This window comes from Arachis duranensis, chromosome 5, assembly GCF_000817695.3.
Source record: "Arachis duranensis cultivar V14167 chromosome 5, aradu.V14167.gnm2.J7QH, whole genome shotgun sequence".
NCBI lineage: Eukaryota > Viridiplantae > Streptophyta > Magnoliopsida > Fabales > Fabaceae > Arachis > Arachis duranensis.
Window position 1 is genome coordinate 20,664,235 of NC_029776.3, and position 22,240 is coordinate 20,686,474.

At 36.1% G+C, this 22,240-nt stretch overlaps 2 protein-coding genes across 6 annotated transcripts; one reads left to right on the plus strand and one right to left on the minus strand.

Annotated features, from left to right (window-relative positions):
* Nucleotides 1-1,883: 1,883 nt before the first annotated feature.
* On the plus strand, nt 1,884-4,225 carry LOC107488670 (probable polyamine transporter At3g19553). 2 transcript variants are annotated; one of them, XM_016109431.3, is made up of 3 exons: nt 1,884-2,086; nt 2,235-3,219; nt 3,532-4,225. In XM_016109431.3, the coding sequence occupies exons 2-3, from the start codon at nt 2,246-2,248 to the stop codon at nt 4,034-4,036; spliced, it is 1,479 nt and encodes a 492-aa protein (XP_015964917.1). In that variant the 5' UTR covers nt 1,884-2,086; nt 2,235-2,245; the 3' UTR covers nt 4,037-4,225. The 2 variants fall into 2 exon arrangements, with proteins under 2 accessions (XP_015964917.1, XP_015964916.1); XM_016109430.3 differs by having other exon boundaries at nt 1,885-3,219.
* Nucleotides 4,226-4,885: 660 nt separating this feature from the next.
* On the minus strand, nt 4,886-8,300 carry LOC107488671 (uncharacterized). Of its 4 annotated transcripts, none has more exons than XM_052261489.1 (6): nt 8,149-8,300; nt 7,762-7,935; nt 7,487-7,659; nt 5,663-7,403; nt 5,450-5,512; nt 4,886-4,896 (listed from the first exon to the last, which is right to left on the minus strand). In XM_052261489.1, exons 2-5 carry the CDS (start codon nt 7,927-7,929, stop codon nt 5,456-5,458), a joined length of 2,139 nt encoding a protein of 712 aa, XP_052117449.1. In that variant the 5' UTR covers nt 7,930-7,935; nt 8,149-8,300; the 3' UTR covers nt 4,886-4,896; nt 5,450-5,455. The 4 variants fall into 4 exon arrangements, with proteins under 4 accessions (XP_052117449.1, XP_015964920.1, XP_015964919.1 ...); XM_016109434.3 differs by lacking the exon at nt 4,886-4,896 and adding an exon at nt 4,930-5,087; XM_016109433.3 differs by lacking the exon at nt 4,886-4,896 and adding an exon at nt 5,124-5,355.
* Nucleotides 8,301-22,240: the final 13,940 nt, after the last annotated feature.

The following is a 22,240-nucleotide window of genomic DNA, read 5'->3' on the forward strand; positions in this document are numbered from 1 at the left end:
TACTAATATAAATGACATTAGTAATATCATGATAAAAGATATACGATGAAACATTAACAAAGTTAAGTTCACCGAAGAGTACTGATATTTACTCATACGACAGATTTTGAACTTAATAATACTGTTAACTAAATTTTATTTTAATCAAAGCGGGTAAAAATATTAATATTATTAATAATAATAATTTTATCTTTTTTCAAAGAATTTCTTCTCGAAGAATTTCGTTATAATAAAAAGTTATACGTAAATCATAATTAATTTAAACTTTAACAATTATAAAATTAATTTAATTATTCTTAGTAAATTAATTTCTAAAAATAAGGAGTTCTAATTAATAAAATAAATTATAACTTATTTATATTTAATTTTTTTAAAACTACGGGTTGTTATAGCAGGAGAGAGAGAGAGAAAGAGAGATAAAGAGAGAGAACAAATGTGATGGCAGTGGTGGGATGTGAGAAGAGGAGAGAGATCTGGCAAATACGGAGGGTAACAGAGGATGTGGAGAGAGAAGAAGAAAACTTTCAGTAGAAGAGTTTGATAAGGAAAGAGAACAACAAACATAAGGGTATTTTTGTTTGAAGGACAATTTTAAAACTAAGTTCAATGTTAGGAACAATTTTAAATGTAAAAAATCCTTAGGGACAATTTTAATTTTCGGCCAAAAGTAACCCAAAACTATATAAACAAAAATCGTACTTAACCCAAATATTTAATAAATAAATATTAAATAAGTAAAATTTAAATCCACCTATCTATTATAAATCATAAATAAATATTTATAAATTTATATCAAAATTATACACTATAAATAAATTTTTATAATATTAACATTAATATAAATATTTTCTCTTATATATTTTAACTCATATTGAAAATATTCAAACTCACAGTAAATTTTTTAAGCAAAAGAGGAGAGTATAACAGGAGGGAGAGTTTTGAAGAGGTGAGCGACGATGAAATGAAGAAAAAGAGAGAGTTCTACCAACTGGAATAAGGGGTATATATATAAGGAAACAAATCAGAAGGTTCGATTTGTATTTAAACATTTAAATTTTTTTTACTCATACAAATCAGACAATCCGATTTAGTGCGGCTCGAAATAAAAAAAAATTAAAAATACTCAAATTGGACCTATCAATTACAGTATCTCAAAAATTTTAAATTTCTTCCCTTTATACAAATCAGACCGTCCAATTTGTATCAAAATTTCAACAACAAAAAAATCGAACATCCGATTTTTAACCTATCAATTTACAAACAGTAGCTGCTATCTCAATGTATAACACACCCTATATCCATATCGAAGTATAACATATACATAACATTCATATAAAAAAAATGAGCCGAGTTATGACCTAATTAGAGTTATCGTCCTTTACGTAACAGCATCATTAATTAGCCTTACAAATAACGCCTCTTTTGCAATGACCAGTATCAGGTATCAAGAAAAATACTTGTTAGTCAACGAAAAGTCACCATTAACCACCACAGGACATAGGTTACACCAATAGAAATTTCCTTTAAATATGAAAATAATTCTTTTCAATTTTTTTTCAATTGAGAGGGGAAAGCGTGATTTTTAGCATTTTAATATTTTTGTTTTTATGTTTTTTTTATCCTATCACAAAATATACATTAAAAAATATATTTTATCCTCTCAAATGAAATAAAAAATTGAAAAAATCTATTTTTTCAATATATTGTCATTTATAAATTAGAGTTAACTTTCAATGGTAAAAATTGAAACGTAACAAAGTAACATGAGAGAATACTTCATAAGATGTCTATTTGACGATGTAAACCAATCAATCAAGGAAGACTTAGAAACTTGGGTTTATTATATTACTTAAATTCTAGAAAAGGATCGGTGTAGAAAAAGAGATGGCATGGCATAATGGCATAATAATTTTATTTTTTGCAAGGACATGTGCGCTCTGAACACGTTTATTTAAAGGACAATGGTAGAACAAGTTCCAAAACAAGAACTTGACAGCATCATACTGAAGCAGCAAAGATGCAGGACAAGTCAAGTTGTTCCACCTAGTCCGCTACTCTCTCATCTCAACATAGGATCGAAAGGAAGGTACTTCCATCTGCTCTTCCGGTTTATGTTATTGATTTGATATTGAAATGATTTTAATCTAATCTGCACTTGAGGCATATGTAATGTATGTAATATATGTATGTTTAATTTGGCTGTGGCTGGGGTTGTCTATCTCACTCTTACAAAGTTGTAAACTTGATGAGTGAACAAGAAGAAGAGGGAATGGGTAGTTATGCGAAGAACAAATCGAATCCAAAGCTAACACTGTTGCCTCTGATAGCTCTGATATTCTACGAAGTGTCTGGGGGTCCTTTTGGAGTGGAAGATTCTGTGAGGGCAGGAGCAGGCCCTCTCTTGTCCTTGCTTGGTTTCTTCATTTTCCCAGTTATCTGGAGCATTCCGGAAGCCCTTCTGACCGCTGAACTAGCCACCAGCTTCCCTGAAAATGGTGGATATGTTATCTGGATATCATCTGCTTTTAGCCCTTTCTGGGGTTTCCAGGAAGGATTCTGGAAATGGCTCAGTGGAGTCATGGACAATGCCCTTTACCCGGTTTTGTTCCTCGATTACTTGAAACATTCCTTGCCCATCTTTCACCAAATGATTGCTCGAGTCCCTGCTCTTCTAGGGATCACTCTCTCACTAACTTACTTGAATTATCGGGGACTTCACATTGTTGGCTTTTCCGCTGTTGTGCTCGCCGCCTTCTCTCTTTTACCGTTCCTCATAATGGGAATTCTCTCCATTCCCAAAATTAGGCCTAGCCGGTGGCTTCTTGTGGATTTTAACAAGGTGGACTGGCGAGGTTACTTCAATAGTATGTTATGGAATTTAAATTATTGGGATAAGGCAAGTACTCTTGCAGGGGAGGTTGAAGATCCCAGTAAAACGTTCCCGAAAGCTCTTCTTGGCGGACTTGTTTTGGTCATGTCTTCCTATTTGATCCCACTACTAGCCGCAACAGGTGCTTTGGGATCCTCCCCTAGTGAGTGGACAGATGGTTATTTTGCAGAAGTAGGGGTGTTAATTGGTGGGTTTTGGTTGAAACTCTGGATTCAGGCGGCTGCTGCCGTGTCTAACCTAGGCTTGTTCGAAGCAGAAATGTGTAGTGATTCTTTTCAACTGCTTGGGATGAGCAAACTCGGAATGCTTCCATCTGTATTTGCTGTAAGGTCAGAGTTATTTCTTCTCTTACCTTCTTTTCTTTTCCTCTTTTCTTTGTCAATGGAAACACTTAGATGGCATACAGTAGAGACATCTTAAATTCTTAACTTCTATAGCTTCACTCTGTCCTAATTAAACGTATTTGTGGTATCTTCCCTTTAATTAGCTCATACATAAAAGGCATTTTTGGTAGAAATGTTATTTGTAGACATAGCTGTGACCTGTGAGCACAATGTGAACATTTTCTGTAGATATATTAATTGCGTGAGTGGGAAGTTTCAACGGTTTAATAATTTTATGTGGCGCTATATATCTTGTAGGTCTAGGTATGGAACGCCCACTGTTAGCATTTTGTTATCTGCCACTGGAGTTATCTTCTTGTCATGGATGAGCTTTCAGGAAATCATGGAGTTTCTCAATTTCTTATATGCTGTAGGAATGCTTCTCGAGGTTGCAGCTTTTATAACTTTGAGAGTGAAGAGGCCAGATCTTCATAGACCTTACAGAGTTCCACTGCAAACATTTTGGGTGGGCATGATTTGTGTGCCTCCTTCCTTGTTGCTTATTCTTGTGATGTGCTTGGCTTCTTGGAGAACGTCCGTGGTGAGTGGGGCGGTGATTCTGGTGGGGTTTGTATTGTACCCTGCCTTGCTTCATGCCAAGAGTAAGAATTGGATGCTGTTTGAGGCAGAACCTCCTCCTTCATCTTTCAATGGTTGGCAGCAGCAATTTTCAGAAAACAAGGAGGTTGAGCTTGTGGAAGAAGAACAGTCCTTAATGCAAGATAATTCTAAACCAGACCAACAGGATCTCGATTTGACATGACAATCTTCAGGTTCACAATTCAGATAAGCAGCTTAAACATTATGCACTACTTACTGAGGTAGCAGCAAGAAAGGGATGAGATTTTGTGTTATGTTGAAACTAATTTTTTTAATACGTGGAATGGATTAAATTTTTTTTAATAAATAGAGGTTGGATTGCAGCATAGCTTTCGTGCCTCGCATGACCGCATGATGTGTGTTTGTGTTGTACCTTAATTTGGTTATTTATTTATTCCGAGGATTACCAAAAAGATATAATATTATTATATAATTTGATGATAATTTAAAATAAAATTGACTTTTACATAAAAACAAAAACATATTAAAGATATTAATAATTTTCTCTTAGTAATTAAAAATATTTTGTATTTAGTGAGAGATATTTGATTCAACATATCCGCGAATAGGGTGCACATTGGCACCGCTAATAGAAACACAATCACACACTTCTATCGTTGGAGTAGTGGATGTGACTAACAGAACATATGATTTTGTCCATTCTTCCTAGAAAAATGCATGTAAATCTATCTTAAACAAAAAATGTCAAAATTCTGGGAAGCAAATATATCCATGGTCAATTGATTTTGTTAAGATATTACGTTGGTGATTTCACCAGTTGATCATGGTTGCATGAACAAATGTTATTCAATAGTAAAACATTCATTTAAATTGATATTGATATCATTTGATCAATATAATAGACCTTGTAACTCCAGAAGCGTATTAGGCTATTCTTTTGTTTTTTTTTTTTTGGTATTGCGTATTAGGCTATCCTTTACATGATGACCCAGGTCCGGTTTAGCCTAGCAGCCTGATTGATTCTCTCAGTCTGGATTTGACCATATCCGGTTGATTGTATAGCTTAAATAATGACGTGAACTAATTAGAGGACTGAGTTACCGGTTTTCTGGTTGAACTATGAATTATACAAGTGTATTTCATCTTTAAAGATTCTTTTCTCATTTGAAGAAATTAAATCTATCTAATAGAGGCAGTGGGCAGCTTAACGATTCTTTCTCATGTGAAGACAATTGATTGATTGATTTCATGTACTGCAATTCAAATAGAATCTTATGTTTAGTGGAAATAAGATTTGAGAGGGATTAAATTGAATCACAAAGTGTAAAAATCTCACACGAAGTTAAAAGGACCAAATTGTTTAAAGAATGAAATTAAACACATTTACTCATTTCATACCTCAATTTTTTTTTTTTAAATATAAACCTATACAAAAAATATGTAATCCTACAGCAACATGTTGAATATGAAAAGGCAATGGGTGTTGAATGTTTATCCAGACGGATGAAAACCAAATCCGACCTATTGAAGTAAGCACATTTTTGTGAACATAAATGAATAACGGGTTCGCATGTACGATAAGAAAATAAATGAATATGGGTTTGGGTTGACAAACCTATCATCATATTTGTTTCATTGCTTGCCTCCTTTCCTCCTCTTCTGCCTTAATCCAAGCAGCCTAGAAGTAAACAAGAAAACCAAATAAGATTGACCGAGTCAGTCAACAACAACAGATAAATAGTACTTTCTGCAGGCAGCTACAAGACTGCAGTCATTCCAAATTCAACCAAAACCTGTAAAAACATGTCAAGTAAAAACAAGGACTAACCTTGTCTAGTTCAAGCTTAGAGAGATGAGGCTTAATGGAGTTTCCTAAGCTCAACCCTGCCCAAGCTTGTAGCAACTCCCTCTCCCTTGCTTCTCGCCGAGACATAGAGGCACTAACAGGATTCTCCTCCTCTTGCTTTGAAGCCACCATCTTTTCTCGCTCAAGTTTGGATTTATGTTTAACCAAAATTTGATCCAAACCACCTTCAGCATTTGCATCCAAATGGATGTGTCTCTTATCTCTTTTAACTTGTACTCTTTCTCCCCCTGAGTTGAACCTCATTTTCTCCTTCTCTAACCTGGAGACATGCTTGACTAAAATCTTATCCAGGCTCTCACATTCTGTAACACCAGTTACTGCTTGGTTCCTTCTATATTTTTCTCCATTGCCTCCCAGGGACAAGGCTTGCATCTTCTCTCTTTCCAACCCGTGTATAGGCTCTTTCAGAATCTTGTCCAAGCCATCTTTGTTCTCAGTCACATCATTTGCACCATCCAAAGGAGCTACAGATGTACTTCTCTCTAAGTTGCAGCGTTTTTCTTGTGTCTCAGAATTCATACTAATCTCCTTGTTTATGTTTACGTTTTCTTTCCCTGCCAATGCTTCAGAAGATGAACTTGAATCCATTCCACTGGAAATCCCTAGATCAGCTCCTAACTTTGTAATTTTTCCTTCATTGATTGTTCTGCTTTTGGCTTCTTGAACTTCCCTTTCCAGTCTTGAGATGTGTTTCACTAAGAACTTGTCCAAGCTGGGTACTTCAGCATGATCCTTTCGACGATTTGGCATGTCACTTTGGACTGCTGGTATATCCTTTTGGAACTCCAACTTTGCCTTATTGATTTCCTTCTCAAATTTTGAATAATTCTTCACAAGAATACTTCCCAAGTCAGTTATTGTCTCAGATAGAGTTCCATCAACAGATTTTTGAGATCTATCATTGTCTGATTCTGTCCCATTTCTTCTCTTATTCTTGGCTTCCTGAATCTCTCTCTCAAGTTTGGTCATGTGCTTAACCAAAAACTTGTCAAGACTTGGTATTTCACACCCAACTTGCTTCTTTCCTGATGCCAGCAATGACATTCTTCTTGCTGGAAAATTAAGAATCGAAGAGGAGGTATGATCAATAGCAGAGCTTGGGTTGTGCAGCTTGATATTATGCTCTTGAGCCAAGGCAGCATTTAGGCCACAAGTTGCAACTATAGTGGCAAGTGAAGAAAGTTCATCTTCTTGCAAACATTTTAGCCTCTCAAGCATTGTGCCCACAAGCTTTATTCTGTCGAATTTTTCAAGGGACTGCCTCCTCCTACTTTTCCCATGACTTGTCCCTGGAGGTGGCATATTCAAGTCAAGGTCAGTTCCAGATTCAGAGTCACACTCTGAAGAGAACTCAGAGATGTCCTGATTCTTGTCATCCGCGTCTGGGTTTTCATTAATTTTTCTTAGCAGTTCTCGGAATTCATCTGTGCTAAAGGAAGGGCAATTTGCAAGTCTGACAAATGCTGTTTTGACAGCTGCAGCTACTTCCTTGTCCACGTCAAATGCAGTTTCAAAAGATGCAGTAACCATATGAGTGGATGATCCTTCTCCATTAACAGAGGATGTCTCAATTCGACAATGCTTCTTAGGGCAATTTGACAAATCATACATGATAACTCCCATAGACTGGGCTGCCTCAAAGGCTTCCACTGCACCCTTTTCAGCTTTAGAGAGTTGAGCCTCAGCATCATCACTAGGTATCCTGGAAAATATCAACGTAGAAATATTTAAACAAAGATAGGAGTGACTAAATTCTAAAAAAGAAAATAAAAGAGGACACATTACCTGGCAGCTCGTAAGATACGACACCAAGAGGCTTCCACCAATGCAGCTCTTCGAGCCAATATTGCCTTATTAGCAGATTCTCTTGCTGCCATTTTCTCTCTCAGCACTCTTGAATAATGCGGATTAGAATTGCCTAGAGTCTGATCAAGTGTCAAATTCATACCATCTAGTTCCTGAAAAATAGTTATATACATAGGAGTTGAATTCAACTAATTAACCCTACCTTGATCGTAGAAAATAAGATGAAATGTATTAATATAGTTAGTGAACAGTACCTGGAGCATCTTAATTTTTCTATTCAAGTAAGAATCCACTTTTTTGCGGGGGAACCAATTGACGGGAGAAGTTTTACGATGAGGAGGCTTTCTAATCTTGATTTGCGGCGTAATCTTGTTACTGTTGGGAGCATTTGATGTCGTCCGGGCACTGCTATCCAGCGTCATTGTGTTCTGCAAAACCACAATCACATAAAAGTGAAATTGTTAGTCGTGGTAAATTCCCAATTATAGAATTTCAAGGACCAACAGTGCCAGTGGCAATCAATTAAATTCTTAAACTAAATTAAAATTATAGGGTTTTGAATGGGTAAATTGTAAGAGATATTATGCGTTTATTGATAAAGAGAATAGAAAGAAGAAAAGAAGGAAGGAAGAGTCGCTTGCCTAGTAAGAACTGGAATTGAGAGAAGGGAGAGGATGAGGATTGAATCGTGCAGTTAAAAGGAGTGAGCCGAGTCCTCACGAATTAGAAGAGCGACTGAGACGAATGAGGAAGAAAGAAATTTGCACTCGCGGGAGAGAAACGGAGGGGAGACCTTTCGTTCGACTTTGAGAAAATGGAAATAGCCGTTACCCACTCAGCACCAACGGTCCTTTCAATCATTTATTTTTCTTTTTCATAGTTTTAAATTTTTTATTGTTAAGACTAGATTCAATTTTAATATCCTGACTAGTATTTTTGCCCATGAAATATTACGGGTATATTTATACCAAAATTAACTATGATGGAATATAATAAAAATTAATTTAATATATTAACAGTATAAAATATTTTTCATAATTATTTAGTTACAATATTTTTTAAATAACTATTTATAAGATTAATATATAACTGTCAATGAATATTTTTTTATTTTATATTAGTCATAACATTTTTTTTCTTAAATTTTTCATATTTTTTTCGTCAATTTTAGAATTATTATGCATAGTATTTTTCGTTGTCCTCTCTTTAGTAGTAATATTAATTTTTTTGTTATTCTAATTTTTTTACGTTATCAATTCCTTTCCTTTTAATTTTACAGAACAAAAATTGTAATAAATTGAACAAATAAACTTCAATAACAAATACTAAAAAAAAATAGAATAATTCATAATATATCAAACTAAGCAAATTTAGAGAAAAAAAAAACAAAACTATTATAAACTAATTAATTTCAATCAGAAATTAATTTGGTTATGGATAAAAGATTGGTGATAAACTTATATATAGATGTATGGTGTGTTGTCCACAATTGTGGATCTGCGTTGATCAAAGACCTGCAAAACGCAGGTAACATTTTGCAGGCATTGGAATAAAAAATTTATAGGCCCTGCAAAACGCAGGCTGCGATTTGGCTGGAAAGGGAACCAGCAAGCAAAAACGTGTCTTGCATGCCGATAGGAGCAGGTGTTGACCAACTTTGGATTGTCCAAAACGCAGGATGCGTTTGTCAGGAGCCAAACGCAGGTTGTGTTTTGCAGGCTTCTTAGCTGTATGCGCGCCACGTGTTCTCGAAGGATGTTCAGCTTGGTCCTTATAAGGGAAAAACGCAAATTGAAAAGAGAGCAAAGTAAAAAACTAGTTACTGAAACAAAGCGAGGAAGAGTTGAAGGAGAGTGAAGAAGAAGAGTTAGCCGTGAAGGAGAGTGTTGCTGAAGAAGAACTGCACGGTACAGAAAAAAAAAGGTGCGTGATTATACCAAATCAAAAGAATATATTATTGAGTATTTAGATCATTCTCAATTTGTAAGTAATTTTTTTAATATTTAATAATAAATTATTATTATTATATTGGTATGTTAATGAGAATAATTTATTAATAATTTTTAATAACAATAATGTGTAATAATTTATTATTATTTTTTAGTGATTTATTATTATTTTTTATGATAATAATAATAATAATAATACTGTTAACAGTAAACGGTTTTTTTAACAATGTTTAATTAAAAAAATTATGTTTAATACTTTAGTAATATTACTTTAGTAATATTTTGTAATAATAAGTAACACTGTATGTTAATAACATACCGTTTAGGATATAGCTAATATAATAAATGGTTATTATTATTGTTATTATTGTTATATTTGAATAATTATTATTATAATTAGAGTGTTATTATAATTATTTTATAATACTAGTTATGATAGTGAGAATAAGTTATTATTAATTTTTAATAATTAATAATACTGTTGAATAAATAATAGATAAATATTTGTGATTTTTTAATAATTTATTATTATATTTTAAGATAATAATAATAATACTGTTTAATTATTGTTGCTAATTTTTTTTTGAACAAATTATTAACCGATATTATTTAAAATTTAATAATTATCATTTTTCTTTTTGCAGGTTATGAGAAATTTGTTGTCTAGAAAACTGGATCCGCCAGATACCTTTAACGAGGTAGCTGCAGCGACACTGGCATTGACTGGGTTTCAACACGTTTCACGAGTAGGCGAAATGAGATGTTATTCTGCACTACTGAGTACTTTGGTGGAACGCTGGAGGCCGAGACTCACACATTTCATCTTCTGATCGGTGAAGTGACGGTGACATTAGAAGATGTGAGCTATATTCTTAGTCTCCCGATTAATGGAGAGGCCGTTACGGGTAGATCAGATAGCAGTCACCAGTTTTTGGTGGAGAACTGCATTGCGTGTTTTGGTCGGGAGTCCGATCCAGACGATCACGTGTTCAAGAAGCTTAATATTGCTTGGGTCCGGTGGTGCAGAGACACCGAGCCGTGTGATATTCAGGAGTCTCTTGAGCGGTACGTCCAGACTCTAGAGATAGTGTAACTTTTGATTGTAGATATCACTGACTCTCTCGAACCAAATTTCATTCCAACACTAAACTCGTCATCTTCCGCCGCAACGTTGCCTTCACTTACGACATGCGCACCACCGTCAGTCAGACAAGGCAAATAAAATAAACACTATAGGAAATTTGAGTTAATAATCATAACATACCCGTATTCGCATACTCAGGAAATTTCGGGTCATGCATGGCTTCGAGATCTAGAGTCCTCATAAAAGACGGAACACTAAACGGGTGCTGACTTACAATCGCATTCGCTTCATTTTGCACCTCCAGATTGCCTGCCAAGTCTCCGTCATCGTTTTCGTCATCGACTTCATAGTTAGCTTCGAACTCCTCTTCACTGTCATTATTATCTTCTTCTCAATCTATATCCCTGAGCTCATCAACATTGACCTCCTCGGCGACCGCGCCCGACCCTGACTGCTGTTCAAACTCAACGTACAGCTCTATCATCGGCACGTGAAATCGGGTTTGTTGATAAATACAGAACATCTGCTGCATACTGGCATTGTCAGTAATGGGCATTAATTGAAACTGTATTAGCCCACCAAATACTTGCACAGGAGTTCTGTATAAAAGGTTGCTCACCCTTTTCAAAATGTGGCTTTGAATGTTATTACAAAACCCATTTTACAACTCGACAAAGCTCATGGTACATGGAATAGCAAATGACAACGGACATTCACAAACAAAAGTCACTCCTTCATGTGTGTTTGGTATAACTTCACCGTTATAATATACTCGCAAATTTGTAATATTTTCTATAACTTCAACCTCACCTACTCCGATTTTTTTGACACACCTAACTGCCAAAAAAACTAAGAACTACAACATATGTATACGAAAGAAGAGTATGATGAGTAAAATGGGAGTGAGGCCGTTTGGGCGAGGAGTCTTCGTATTTATAGGCAGGCCTCTTCATTAAAATATTTTTTTCACAAAACGCAACCTGCGTTTTTTATTTTTCAAAAAAATAATCTGACAACGCAAAAAATGCAGCCTGCGTTTTGCGTTTCCCAAAAAAAAGCTGACATTCAACACAAAATGCAAGCTGCGTTTTGTTATTACGAAAAAAAATTTAACCCATCACAAAACGCAGGCCGCGTTTGGGTTAAAACAAATAAAAAAAATTTTTGAAAGGCCTGCAGAAAGCAAAATGCAGCCCACGTTTGTTCCCTTTCCTGAAAAAAAAAACAAAAGTAGGCCAAAAGTAAAACGTATCTTACGTTTTACACCTGACACCATAGCAGGAAAAAATTTATCCATGCGTCTATTACATTAAACAACATCAAGCTTTATTCCATAACAAAAAATATGAGCCTAATTTCAATACCAAATACTAAAGAAAATCACAATCATTCATAATACAAAGCACATTTAAAAGGCTAGTGAGGACAGATATTGACCAAAAAGTAGCACAGAATACATCGAAGCATCCGAAATAGAACAAAAAAATATGAGAAAACAAAATCACATGCAAAGAAACAACAACTAATAACATCACACCTATAAGCACAAATTTAATGACAAAGCAAATAAGCAATGTTTTTTCTAAGTAAAAATGTCTAATAAAAGATATACAAATTGAGATAATATCTTAAATGGTCTTTAAAATTTTTAATTCATTTTAATGAATTTTTTTACTTTTTAAAATGATCAAATGTATTTTTTATTCTTAAAAACGTGAATCTCTATTAGTTCAAATATCATTAGTTGTTTTAATGTTACTGAAGTTTGTAGTTAAGTGTCAATTTGACAGTTTGCTACAAGCTGACATGGACAAACAATGAATTTAACTTAAATTAGTATCCTAAATTTGTTTAAAATATTCAAATTGGTCATATATAATTATAAAGCTTTGACTTTTAAAATTTCATCTTCAGCATTTGTTCTTTCTCCCCTATTCTATGTTGTCCTTATCCTCATCTTCATCATTCGTCTTTTCTCCCACTCACTCACTCTCTCATTCTGATCATTTTCTTTCTTCCCCTTCTGCCTCCCTCCGCTTCTCCCCAACCCCTACCGAACCCATTTTCAAGTCTATTTTCAGGACCTCCGTTAGCACCAACAACTCTACTTCCAAAATCGTTCCTTGATTTGACGCTGGTGTCGTAGCTAATTTTCCTCCCAAGAACAGTATCGTAAATGGATTCGAAGCGAGTCATTGTTTAGCGCACTCCCGCTTTAGACAAGCTCCTAGTGACAATGGTGAGCCTTTTGGAAGGGTTATCTTCCTCTTCGATCCAATCAAGAACGGAAGGGGGAGGACCTGCCGCTGCGCCAATGTTCCTCTCTTGGCGCCGCTGGACGGGTTGTACGTGAAGAAGAAGTGGAAGAAGGGGATCCTCAGGCTTAGGAAGTCATTCCACTGGAGAAGGCTCTCGAAGATGAAGTGGCCTCGGAAGATGCCCATGCTTAACTTCGTCGGGAGGGAGGAAGGAATATCTGTCGGAGACTAAAGAAGGGAGCAGGGCTACATCGACGGAGCTGGGGAAGGGTGAGAGGAATGTGCAATGGGCGCTGGGGAAGGCAGGAGAGGATCGTGTGCACGTGGTGGTGTTGGAGGAGCGAGGTTGGTTGTTCGTGAGGATCTACGACGGCTTCAACAGCCCCAACGCATCGGAGTTCTTGATGGGTTACCTCTACCGTTGCTGTTCACAATGAGCTTCAGGGGTTGTTTTAAAAAGTCAAATTTCTTGCCTTAAATTTTGTTTTTGATTATGTACACAAGAGTGTTGCCTTTCAGAGTGATGATAGAACAACTATACAAATCAGCAACCATTTCAATATTGTTGAAATCAGCTCTTTGCTACTAACTTCTACATGCAACCCTTCTTTTGAACAAGGTTAATTCATTCCTTCTTGTTTCTTACTTCATCAAACGAAATTGAAGTAAAGTGAATGAATGTTCCTTCTTAGTTGATTATATGTGATCATGAATTTGTATTATATATTGTTTATTATTCTCTATCAGATTACTTATTTAGTTTGAACTATGTAATGTCATTGGAAGAAGAGAAGTCTCTGGAATTAGTCCACAACTATGGACCATGTTTCTCAAAGAATCATGAAAAAGTGAATGCACCATCTATGCTTGAAATCCTTGAAAGAGACAAAAAAAAACAAGTTTGATGGCATTGAGACAATGCTATGGCAAGAACAAGGTTCAATTCAGATGATGAAGATGAGGAGAAGGACAGCATAAAATAAAGAAGGAAGAACAAATGATAAAAATGAAGATTTGAGAGTTAGGGCTTTATAATTGTATATGGACCAATTTGAGTATTTTAAACAAATTTGAGACACTAATTTGAGTTAAATTCATTATTTGTCTATGTTAACTTGCAGCAAACTGTCAAGTTGGCACTTAATTGAACCCATCAACAACGTCAAAATGACTAATGATATTTAGACTAATGGAGACTCACATTTTTTAGAGCGAGAGATACATTTGGTCATTTTAAAAAGTAAAGGATTTAACTGAAGCGGGTTGAAAATTTCATAGACCATTTAGAGCATTACCTCTATACAAATTAAAGAATAGGTACTACTTACTATGTAAAACAGTATAAGCAACCTACGTATAAATTCAAATTAAATGCCATATGTGATTGAAATATCAATAGTAGTTAAGGATGCAATAGATATCCGTGGAGGTGGATATCCTTCTTTTGTCCTTAATTTCCATTCAAAAAAATGCTCCCATTTTCGTTCCAATTATATTTAAGAAAAGAGTAAAGGACAAATAGGTCCTTGACCCTTTTTTTTTTCACGGACATTTTCATCCCCAAAAATTGGAAAATACATTCATGTCCCTGACCCTTCCGTTGAAGTGACTCCGTTGGACTCAACGGAAAACGCTGACGTGGCTCCCGTGGCGCTGACCTAGCCGTTACGGCAGCACACATGGTATGTAACATTTTAAAACAGGACATATTAGTCTTCCCACCCCAAAACGACGTCATTTCACCCAAATCCCCAATCTTTCACATTTATGAGCCCTACGCTGTCCTCAACCACCTCCAACTCCAACCACCTCGTGCCCCCTAACTCCCTCTTCCACCACCACCTACGCTGCCTCTCCTCTCCTTGCCCCATCCCCCTCCCTCTCCACTCCCTCGCTTACCCTAACACACTCTACTCCCCTCCCTCTCCACTCCCTCGCTTACCCCAAGAACGAAGAAAACGGTGGTGTAGAATCTTTGCTATAGGGGTTTTGAGTTTTAATGGCGTAAAAATGATTACTTGATTGCACCGCCATTATGTATCTCTAATTACTGTTCGGTTCCGATGCCAGTGATTGAAGAATCTCACATTTCTCCATTCCCTCTTTGCCGCCAATGGCTGACGTCGGAATTTTTGCTAGTAAAGAATTTGTAAAAATATAGTCGCATTGTGAGTATAGATTCTAGACCAATAGAAAATCCCTTCGTACAAACGTTTTGGTTGTCACACGTAACAAACCCCTAAATAAATTGATAACCGAAGTATTTAAACCTCGAGTCGTCTTCTCAAGGAATTGCAGGGAGGTATGTTCTTATTATTGGTTATGAAGATTGTAAATCGGGGTTTTAAATATGAGGAACAAGTAATTTAATTGGCACGTAAAATAAATAAATGAATGTAAAATAAAATTTTGGCAACGTATGAGAAATTGGAAGTCCTATCCTAGTTATCCTTATCAATGATGATGAAAATTGAATCTTAATTCCACTTAGTTAACCTTTGGTAGTGCAAGGGAAGGTCAAGTGACTAATTAGTTTGATCTTCAAATCCTAGTTAATTCCTGAAAAAAGATTGGGATTATAGAAGTTCAAGCTAATTGGCAAAGATAGCGATTATCGATCACGTTGAGTCTAATAACTCCTGAGTTACTGATTTCTTAACCAAGACCAAAAGGAGAAAAAACTAAATTATTTATATAAATAAAAGACAGCAGTCATAAATCTGAAATACCTCAACTGCATTAATAAAAGTAGTCAAATCTAACATAGAAAAGTTCATAAGCCAAATAGGCAACATAAGTGATACAAGCATCAAAATATCTGAAAGTAAAAGAGAAATAAAAAGTAAAAGGAATATTGAACCTGTTGAAGAGTTGAAATCCTAAATCCTTAAAGAGGAATCCTAATCCTAAATCCCTAAGAGAGAGGAGAGAACCTCTCTCTCTAAAACTACATCTAAACTAAAAATTATGAAATATGAAAAGCCTGTTGAGTCTCTACATGTTCCCTGACTTTAATTTATGTTTCTGGACCGAAAACTGGGTTGAAATGCGGCCCAGAATCTCTGCCAGCGACTTTTGTAATTCTGCAGATCGCGCACGTCACGCGTCTGCGTCGTTCACGCGATCGCGTCACTTAGCTTTTTCGTATCACGCGTGCGCGTCATCCACACGATCGCGTCGTTCGTGCAGCTTCCAATCCGCGCGGTTGCGTCAGGCACGCGAACGCGTCACTCTGATTTCTTCCATTTCGCGCGGTCGCGTGAGCTATGCGACCGCGTGACTTCTCGCTAGTCATCTCCTCAATTCCTTGTGTTCCTTCCATTTTTGCACGCTTCCTCTTTATTCTCTAAGCCATTCATGCCCTATGAAGCCTGAAACACTTAGCACACAGATCAAGGCATCGAATGGTAATAGGAGAGGATTAAGATTAGCTAAATTAAGATCAAAGAAGCATGTTTTCAATCATAGAACTAAACTAGGAAGGAATTGTAAAATCATGCAAATCATATGAATAAGTGGGTGAAAAGCTTGATAAAACCACTCAATTAAATATAATATAAACCATAAAATATTGGTTTATCAACCTCCCCACACTTAAACATTAGCATGTCCTCATGCTAAACTCAAGGAGACCAAATAAATGAGTAGGAAAAGGCAAGGCTCATGCAATGGAACCTATGAATGTGAATGCAACTACATGCTAAAATGATTCTACCTACTTGATGAAAAAGTAAATAAATCTTTCAAGAATAAATATGAACTGGATTTCACTAATTCAAATCATAAAATACAATACAAATAACTTGCAAGAAGAAGATAGCTCATGAAAGCAGGGAACATAGAATTAAGCGCTGAACCCTCACTGGTAGTGTATATCACTCTAGTCTCTCTAGTGTATAGGGTAATCACTCTACTCTTTCCTAGTCATGCTTTCTAAACTTTGTTCTTCATCTAACCAATCAACAAGTATTTAATGTACCAATGCAAACATCATGAGGTCTTTTCAAGGTTGTAATGGGGCCAAGGCAAGGGTGAGGATATATGTATGGCTAAGTGAGCTATAAATTGAATCCTTGACTAACATAAGCTCTTACATAAACACACACACCCTCTATATAACTTCTTAAATCATGCCTAGCTACCCATAATTTCCACTTTTGTATCACATACTCATATACCAAACTTTTGATATTTCTTTACTTTTATCACATGTGCATTGATCTTTCTATTAAAGCTTAACATTGGGGTAATTTTGTCCCCTTATTATTAAATTTTTTTTGAATCATAAAAAATAAACATAACATTGTCAATGCACATGGATTTTTTTTATTTTTCTATTTTGGTTTTTCATGAGTAGGTTCCCAAATTCTCAATTTTGGTTTTTCATGAGTAGGTTCCCAAATTTCCAATATTAGGAACATGATACATTCCCTTATTAACCCATGTTCCCACAGTTTCCCCACACTTAATTGATACACAATCTTTATCTTAAGCTAACCAAAGATTCAATTGAGATATTTAATTTATTTTCTGCCTAAGGCTAGTGATGTGGTTATAGAACAGAAGGGGATTAAAAAGTTCAAAGTGGCTAACAAAGGTAATTTAAAGGGTAGGCTTATTTGGAATAAGTGAGCTAAAACAAATAATGGCCTCAATCATATGCAAGCATGTAAATATACTAAATAATGGACATATAGAATGAAACAAAGTAAAGATTGCAATCATAGAGAAGAAAACACACAAGAATAAAATATTTATGGCTAAACAATGTAACCATGTAAATAAGCTCAAAGTCTCACAGGTCGTGTGCTCTAGCTTTTAACTATGTTCCAAATACAACTTCCAAACAAGTTTAACACAAATTTTTCAATTTAAATTAGTGAAATACTATAAAAATTTCTTGAAAAAAAATATTACTTCAACCAAGTAGTAACTAAATGCATAAAATCAAATAAACATGCAATCAAATATGCAAATGCAGCAATGAACAAACAAAGAAAATAGAATATTGGTGTTGAGAAGAGAATAACTAACCCGTCGAGATCGGTATCGACCTCCCCACACTTAAAGATTGCACCGTCCTCGGTGCATGCTAAGATATACAAGTGGACGGGGGTTGTTGTTCCTCAGCTGGTGCTCTCTTTGTTCCTTTCCTTGCCGGTGGTTTAGGAGTAGCTTTCTCTGTACCCTTCTTGGTGGCCATCCTGAAAAGGGAAAAAGAAAGTAAGAAGTAAAGCTAGGGGATCCAGCAAGGAAGAGAGTGGGAAAGGTGGTAATCAATGCACAGTAAAAAAGAATGACTTTAACACATGGTCATGACTACATGTGAGAAGTTCATCAATGGAAATATAGCAAGTGCATGTAATGACAGTTAAATGCAAGGTAGTTATTGGCATGCTGGCAAAGGCATGAGTATCATAGATCAAGCATTCAATGTCCAAGTTAGATTACCAAATTTTTTAAACTAAAAGTCTGTTTGTAATAAAAATTATATTAAATTAATAAAATATAAAATGGGTGTTGTGAAAAACAGGCATTAAAGTATGATAACATAAAAGTAGTGCATAATGTCATATGGGTGTTTTCACAAATACATAGCATGCATGGTGAAAATATGATGAAAAGTAGTAACTTGAACATGCAAGCAATCCCATGAAAAAGTGATATAATTGTCCCAACAGATCCTCAATAATCCACAAACAAAAGATAGAGAATAATGACCCAAATAAATTTCCAACACCAATTAAAAGAAAAAGAAAGAAAAAAAAGAAAAAGAAGGGAAAGAAAAGATTTAGATTTGGGGAAGAGAAGATAAGATATTTGGCTACTCTAGATAAGCTGTGCGCTGCTTGTGACGCGGACGCGTGAGTGACGCGTTCGCACGGATAGCGCTTCTATGAAATGATGCGGACGCGTCATCCACGTGGTCGCGTGAAACGATTTGTGCCATTAGCGCGAGTGCAGCCTCACGGCCGCGCAACTCTCTGTTTGAAACTCATAGTGCCAAATTTTAGGGTGACGCGGTCACGTGTGCTACGCAATCCGTGGATGGCCTATTTTGAAAAACGACGCGGACGCGTGGGGCACGCGTTCATGTGGGGCACGAGTTCGCGTGGTAGGGCTTGTACTTCTAGCACGAGCCCAGCCCAATTCCAACTCAACTTTTGGCCATACACCCTTTTTACGTCGATTTATAGGGCACGCGTTTGCGTGGGTGACGCGGACGCGTGGGAGGCATTTTTCCCACATGACGCGGACGCGTCAGTGACGCGGTCGCGTGGGTCAAATTTGTGCCAAAGGAACGCCTCCAGCCATGCTCTCGCGTGACTCTCTGTTCACTTTTCGTTTCTCCCTAAAGCACCTGTGACGCGGACGCGTCAGCGACGCTATCGCGTCGCGTGCGAATTTTTTTTTTTTTTGATGCAGTATGCAGAATGCAAAATGATATGGATGTTATGAGTAATTCCAGGTTCAATGAAAATAATATAAAATAAAAATAAACAACACGAAATAAAATTGAGAAAGAAACGATCATACCATGGTGGGTTGTCTCCCAACTAGCACTTTTAGTTTAAGTCCTTAAGTTGGACATTCGGTGAGCTCCCTGTTATGGTGGCTTATTCTTGTACTAATCCAAGAATCCCCACCAATGTTTGTACTTCCAATAGCCTCCGGGGTCCCAAATCTTGTTTCTACACCCGTCTTCAAGTTGATCATCAGTAGTCCAACCGGGTGGCAGGCAATCTGAATTCTCACTAAAGCGGTCAAATAACCTCTTAGACCCATTCAGTTGAGCTTTACACCAACCTTTGCGTTTAAAATTAAAGCTTCCAACCATAATGAACCTTGCAGGACAATTCTTACCACTGACCATATTCCGCTTACTCTTAATGCCAAAAAGAGCTCTAAGCTGACCATCCGTCTCTAGTAGCCCATATTCAAGTGGAATTAGAAAGCTAAGGATATGAATTTTACCCACTTGAATATTGTGAAGGATGATGGCAACGTAGGGGGAGGGGTTTCTAATGAACTTGCAAGCTCCACTCCCTTGTGCTCTTCTCTGACAACTTCTACCTCTTTGTAAGCTTCTTCAATTTCAACCTCTTTCTCTTGGTGGCTTTCTTCCAATTCAATCTCTTCTTCATTGTTTACCAAGTACATGGGAGGTTGTGCTTCATCTTCTTTAAACTCCATATCAAGTCCAATGGAAGAGGATTCAAATGTAGATAAGAATTCATCAATGATTGAATCCATCTCTTGATCATCCCCTTCAAAGTCTTCAACCATGAGATGCCTTGGAGGTTGTATACCCTCCTCAACATCAGTTTCAAATGTCTTTGAAGGAGGCTCTATAACTTGACTTTCCCATGGAGGTTCAGCATCTCCTAAGTCTTCAACCACTTCTTCCTCTTCAATGGTGGGCGTAGCTTCTTCCAATTGTTCCAGTACAAAATCGTGCTGCTCACTGTCCACTGGAGTTTCTAACTTCTCCTTCATGCTACGTTCTTCATTAGATTGTCCATATGAAGCCATTGGGGTCCCTTGAGTGTCCGAATGTTGGGAAGCTAATTGATTTATCGCTTGGTTCAATTGATGAAGGGTTGCGTGAAATTGATCCACTGATTCCTTGAAATGATCCCTTGATTCTTGTTGCGCTCGGCTATCATAAGTAGTATCATAGTGCTTTTAGATTGATGGATATGGAGATGGTGTATATTGAGGTGGTGGTTCTTGGGAGTAATTGGGGTGGAATTGGGGTGGTTCGATATATGGTTCATACGGTTCATAGGGTGGTTGGTATGGTGGATATGGGTTAGGGTCAGATGGAGGAGAATGGCGGAAAGGGGCTTGTGAGTATGGTGGTCCGAAGCTATGTTGAGGATATCTATTATTTTGGTATGCATTGTAGAGTGGTCTTCATCCATGATATCTTGGAAGGTGTTGTTGCCTAAAGGGTTGATCAAATCCTCTTGGCTCCGTCCACCTTTGATTGTTTTGACCTTGATGCATATTCCTGTTCTCATTATAGTGTCCATTCCTAACAACAACATTGGAATCAAACTTGAAGCCAGAAGGGTGAGAATTCATAGTAGTAGGAGAAAATAAAAAAACTAACAAAAAGAAAATATTTTGAAGAAGATAAGAAAAAGAGAAAGATAAGAAAAATATTTTGAAAAAGATATGATTTTTGAAATAAGATAAGATAGGATTTTGAAAAAGATATGATTTTTTTGAAAAAGATTTGAATTTTGAAATTTGATTTTAAAATAAGATAAGATAAGATAAAAATTTTAAAATAAAAATATGAATTTTTTTTTGAAAAATATTTACAATAACCAATAATAAGGCACATGTTTGCAATTCTCCGGCAACGGTGCCATTTTGACGTCGGGATTTTTGCTAGTAAAGAATTTGTAAAAATACAGTCGCGTTGTGAGTATAGATTATAAACCAACAGAAAATCCCTTCGTACAAACGTTTTGGTTGTCACAAGTAACAAACCCCTAAATAAATTGATAACCGAAGTATTTAAACCTCGGGTCGTCTTCTCAAGGAATTGCAGGGAGGTATGTTCTTATTATCGGTTATGAAGATTGTAAATCGGGGTTTTAAATATGAGGAACAAGTAATTTAATTGGCAAATAAATAAATGAATGTAAAATAAACTTTTGGCAAGGTACGAGAAATTGGAAGTCCTATCCTAGTTATCCTTATCAATGATGATAAAAATTGAATCTTAATTCCACTTAGTTAACCTTTGCTAGTGCAAGGGAAGGTCAAGTGACTAATTAGTTTGATCTTCAAATCCTAGTTAATTCCTGAAAAAAGATAAGGATTATAGAAGTTCAAGCTAATTAGCAAAGATAGCGATTATCGATCATATTGAGTCTAATAACTCCTGAGTTACTGATTTCTTAACCAAGACCAAAAGGAGAAAAATCTAAATTATTTATATAAATAAAAGACAGCAGTCATAAATCTGAAATACCTCAATTGCATTAATAAAAGCAGTCAAATCTAACATGAAAAAGTTCATAAGCCAAATAGGCAACATAAGTGATACAAGCATCAAAATATCTGAAAGTAAAAGAAAAATAAAAAGTAAAAGGAATATTAAATCTGTTGAAGAGTTGAAATCCTAAATCCTTTAAGAGGAATCCTAATCCTAAATCCCTAAGAGAGAGGAGAGAACCTCTCTCTCTAAAACTACATCTAAACTAAAAATTATGAAATATTAAAAGCCTGTTGAGTCTCTGCATGTTCTCTGACTTTAATCTGTATTTATGGACTGAAAAATGGGTTGAAATGCGGCCCAGAATCTCTGCCAGTGACTTTTGTAATTCTGCAGATCGCTCACGTCACGCGTCCGCGTCGTCCACGCGATCGTGTCACTTAGCTTTTTCGTATCACGCGTGCGCGTTGTCCACACGATCGCGTCGTT

Bases quoted from the DNA above. Each gene is read 5' to 3' on its own strand.
- LOC107488670 (XM_016109431.3), top strand. From the start codon at position 2,246: ATGAGTGAACAAGAAGAAGAGGGAATGGGTAGTTATGCGAAGAACAAA. The intron at 3,220-3,531 runs GTCAGAGTTATT...TATATCTTGTAG, and splicing joins CCATCTGTATTTGCTGTAAG to GTCTAGGTATGGAACGCCCA.
- LOC107488671 (XM_052261489.1), bottom strand. From the start codon at position 7,929: ATGACGCTGGATAGCAGTGCCCGGACGACATCAAATGCTCCCAACAGT. The intron at 7,660-7,761 runs GTACTGTTCACT...ACTATTTTTCAG, and splicing joins GAAAAATTAAGATGCTCCAG to GAACTAGATGGTATGAATTT. The intron at 5,513-5,662 runs GTTAGTCCTTGT...GTTTACTTCTAG, and splicing joins CTAAGCTTGAACTAGACAAG to GCTGCTTGGATTAAGGCAGA.